The following is a 4754-nucleotide window of genomic DNA, read 5'->3' on the forward strand; positions in this document are numbered from 1 at the left end:
TAAAATATGGTAAGATAAATTGTGCTAAAAGATCATCTCTTGTCTTCTCTTAAATAAGAGAAGACAAGCCTTTTTTATGAGTTACCTCTGTCCCACCTCATCATATGTCCTACGCAGCACTCCTGAGATAACACTATTGTACATGCTCTAAGCGCTGGCACCTAACAAAAAGCACGCCGTTAAACCGTGGAACAGTCGCCGGCGCGGCCGCCGCGTCGAATGAGGCCAGCAACATTCCGGGACCTAAATCTTGAGCAGATTCTGCATGAAAAGCACATATTGCAAAGGTACAAAGTCTAGAAATCCAGATGCGAGAAGACATGGAAGCACTCCTCACTCCTCGCTACTCAAACCGGATCTGCGTTGTTTATCCCGAACAAATCAAGCTTACAAACAAGGGGAACCCCTAAATCCCACGCACCCGGCTCGTCAAGATCCCATTCCACCCAAGAAAGAAAAAGAAGCGCCCTAGTCCTAGGGGCATTTGGGGCGGCCGCTCTTGGGGGATTTCATGTCGCGGTAGCAGGGGCACTCGTCCTTGGGGGCCAACGGCCCCGACGGCACGCAGCCGGCGCACTTGCCGCAGCACATCATGCACAGCCCCATGCACCGCCCGGCCACCTTCTGCGAGCACCGGTTCTTGCACTTGCCCTCGCACACGCTGTCCGGAACCGGAACGGCGCCAACATCTCCAGCTCCAGCTGCATCTGCATCTGCATCTGCATGCCCACCCACCACAAGGCAAACAAAATACGTACTTCTTGTCATCAATCAGGGAGTGCATGCCGGAGTGGTACGAAGAGGAGGTCAAAGAGCGTCTGTGTGACTGTGTCCGGTGAAGTTACCTGCGGCCACGGTGAGGTCCTGGTACGAGGCGACGAGGAAGAGGGCCAGGAGAGCCAGGGTCACCGGGAGAGGCTTCATCGCCTTGTCTTTCTTCTTCAACTCTGTTTCCGTCCAAGAGATGTTTGGCAAAAGCAGCCACTTATTTAGCTGAGCAGAGGTGAAGATGCAACGCCGAGCGCGCGACTCGAGTGAACGGACGGACTCTGCGGAGTAGGTTGTGTGACCAAGTATAACCAGCAAGGGGAAAGTTGTAGGACCACAGCTGGCTGCGGTTTCACTTTCATCAATGCACCCACCACCAATCTCTGACCTTTTCTGTGTAAAGAGGGCGGCCATGAATGCCAGTTAACGCATGCATGGATGCATATGCAGAGACTGTGGTTGCCGTGCCGAGGACAGACAGGTGAATTTGGCGGTATTTACGTACCCAGACAGATGGCCACACACCACCAATTATCTTTGCTTTCTTCAACTCGTACACCCACTGTACGTATATGCCCGCCCGTATTAATCTGCTTTCTGGCATTTCTGCAAAGCAACCTGCACCTACGGTCCATTGCTCCAAAGGCCGGCTACGCTACGAGATTCAACGAGTCATTCACGACTCACGGCTTGTTTGTAGTACGTACACTCGTTTTACAATTACGCTCTACTGCAAATCTAGAATCACAAGTATTCCAGTTTCAAATAAAAAACGCGGCTGCAATCAGTTACGCTGTATACGTACACTCATTCTTGATGAACAACGTGGTGCCTCTATCTATAGGCGTGTGAGTCGAGCGAGCGATCTGCTTCATCTTCCTCTGGCACATGCACCCGCCGCATGCATCCATGCATGCATGCAGCTAACCTTCCACGGGACGCTGATAAGATCGAGCAGAAACAGGGTTGGTACGTAAGGCATCTGAAAACTAAATCCCAACGTCAAATCCAAGAGCAGACCAACACGGGCGGCGCAAGAGCATACCGGCATGATGCTGGCGGTGACGGCGAGGTCCACGACGCCGGCGACGAGAGCAGCGATGCGCACGCGGAAGCACTCGAAGTGGCACGGCGCGAGGACGCTCAGGGTGCCGTGGGCCAGGAGGTAGGTGGCGACGAACACGCAGAGGGAGCTGCCCAGCATCCGCCCGAGCTTGGACGCCCTCGGCGGCGGGGCGGCCTTCCGCCGCGCCAGGGCCATGGCGGCGAGCACCTGCATGTTAGACTGTATAGCTTGTGTATATATGTACGTATATGCGTACGTATGATGTAACGTTGTACCCCTTGTTATATATATGACATAGGCCACCTCTAGAGGGTTGAGCCGGTTCCCCAAACCTATTGTCTTACATGGTATCAAACTAGGTCATACGCTTCCGCTACACCCTACGCCGCCGCCGCCTCACGTCGCGCCGTCGCCATCTTCGATCGCGCCGCCGCCACCATGTCGGGATCCGCCGCCTCGGGCTCCTCCACGGCCAGCTACTTGCCGGCCTCCCTGGCGGCCCTCCTCTCCCGGCCCCTCGACTCCGCCGCGGCCGCTTCACTCCCGATCGGGACGAGGAGCGTCGGCTCCTTCTTCTCCTCGTCGCCGGGAACCTCGCTGGTGGTCCGCACTTCCAGCGCCACGACGGGCGTCTCTTCGCCCGCCTTCATCAGCGACAACACCGTTGCCCCGATGGAGGCCTCTGACTCGGCCCTGATGGCCGGTCTCGCCGCGTCGGGCACGGCTCCTGCGCCGTCCATCTCCGCGGCCGCGCCTGTCGCCGCTGCCCCTATGGCGCCTTTGCCTCCGGCAGTCTCCACGGGTTCCCTACCGCCGCCGCCGTTTCACTTCGGAAACCTCATCACCATCAAGTTGTCGTCGGACAATTACATCTTCTGGCGTGCGCAGGTTCTTCCGCTTCTTGGGAGTCATTACCTGCTTGGCTACGTCGACGGTTCTCTCCCCTGTCCCCCTGCGTTGATCGATAGCGTGCATGGCCCGGTTTACAATCCGGCGCACCGTGTTTGGATAGGGCAGGACCAAGCGAACCTCTCCTCCATCCAGGGGTCGCTCACTCCGGCCATTGCCGGTCTTGTTGTCTTCGCCAAGACGTCCCATGAGGCTTGGACCATTCTTGAGCGCTCATTTGCAGCACAGTCGCATGCTCGTGTCTCTGCGCTCCGTCGTCAACTTGGGGAGTGTCAAAAGCTTGACTCCACTGCCACCGAGTTCTACAACAAGGTCAAGGGCCTCGCCGACACGCTGGCCTCTATTGGACAACCCCTCACTGACTCCGAGTTCAACTTGTTTATTGTCAATGGTCTTGATGAGGAGTATGATGCCTTACTCGAGATCATTAACGAGCGGGGCAACTCGACACCCATGCTGGCGCACGAGGTCTTTTCCCGTCTCCTTCTCACTGAGCAACGGGTCGAGACGCGCCGCTCCAGGACCAGCGGTTCCCTCTCAGCCAACACCGTCACCAAGGGTGGCCGCTCCTCTTCATCATCTCGGGCTCCTTCGGGGCTGCCACCACCGCCCACTTCGGCCCCCCCTCCTACTACGACATTACCGGGGGCTGGCGGTCAGCGTGTGTGTCAGCTTTGTGGTCGTGATGGGCACTGGGCCTCTAAGTGTCATAAACGCTTTCAGAAGAGTTTTCTGGGTCTCGACAATGATGGCAAGGACACGCGCAACTTTGCGCGTCAAGTGGCCATGGAAGATCGACCGATGGCCACAAAGCAGCAAGGGCACACTCAGTCCTACTCTGTTGATCCTCACTGGTATATGGACTCTGGGGCAACGGAGCATCTGACGAGCGAGATGGGCAAGCTACATACTCGCGAACCCTACCATGGCTCCGACAAAATCCACACCGCCAATGGAGCAGGTATGCATATATCTCATATTGGTCAAGCATCTCTTCTTACTAGGCATGCAAATAGGAGTCTTCAGCTTCGTAATGTGCTTAGAGTTCCCTCTGTGACACGTAATCTTCTTTCTGTTCCTAAACTCACACGTGATAATAATGTGCTTTGTGAATTTCATCCTTTTGATCTTTTTATCAAGGATCGGGGCACGAGGGACATTCTTCTTAGCGGGCGGTTGTGCCAGGCCTCTATCGTTTGGAGCATCCTGGTGTCGCTCGCGTGTTCAGTGGAGTTCGGGTATCTCCGTCACAGTGGCATGCTCGTCTTGGTCACCCGGCCACACCTATCGTTCGTCATCTTTTACGTCGTCATGAGCTTCCTAGCATGTCTAGTAATAAAGATGTAGCAGTGTGTGATGCTTGTCAGCAGGGGAAGAGTCATCAACTTCCTTTTTCGGAGACCAGTCGTGCGGTTAATCATCCTTTAGAACTTGTTTTCTCTGATGTATGGGGTGTGACGCCCGGGTAATTAAGCTACAGTGATCCTCTGCTAATGGTGCCACGTCACCTCGTTTATAGTTGTCAATCTCGAGTTAGTTCGAAACCGATTCAAATTCAAATTCAAAAATATGCAAACAATAAAAGTTTTCAAATATTAAAACTAAAATGATCGGAGTGAACCAAATATTGCATAGATAATAATGGTGGGGAAACCAACATTTCTTATAATATTTAATTTCACTAAAATAACCAAAGCTTAGGGCAAAACAATTACTTTAATGCCTTTTATAAAGATATAGTAATATAACTAAATTAATAGTGTGCCAAAATAATTATGGCAGAGGCCTAATTAGTAATACTAATTTAGGTGCTAACTTGGTATTTTATAAAAAGAAATTAATAGAGACTTTAAATGAAAACAGTAAAGAAATAAAAGAGAAATAATAAAAGAAAACAAAAAAAAAGAGGAAAGAACCCCCCCCCACTGGGCTACGGCCCCGCAAGCCACCGCCCCCCCTTTGGGGCCATAACCCACTAGGCCCAGCCGGCCACCCCACTTAACCCCTCTCC

General features: G+C 53.3%; 1 protein-coding gene across 1 annotated transcript; it reads right to left on the minus strand.

The window, feature by feature from the left end:
- Window positions 1-239: 239 nt before the first annotated feature.
- On the minus strand, window positions 240-1200 carry LOC119367563 (gibberellin-regulated protein 7-like). The gene is made up of 2 exons (XM_037633044.1): window positions 846-1200; window positions 240-719 (listed from the first exon to the last, which is right to left on the minus strand). The coding sequence occupies exons 1-2, from the start codon at window positions 1180-1182 to the stop codon at window positions 475-477; spliced, it is 582 nt and encodes a 193-aa protein (XP_037488941.1). The 5' UTR covers window positions 1183-1200; the 3' UTR covers window positions 240-474.
- Window positions 1201-4754: the final 3554 nt, after the last annotated feature.

The sequence above is a fragment of the Triticum dicoccoides genome, chromosome 2B (assembly GCF_002162155.2).
Source record: "Triticum dicoccoides isolate Atlit2015 ecotype Zavitan chromosome 2B, WEW_v2.0, whole genome shotgun sequence".
Taxonomy (NCBI): Eukaryota; Viridiplantae; Streptophyta; class Magnoliopsida; order Poales; family Poaceae; genus Triticum; species Triticum dicoccoides.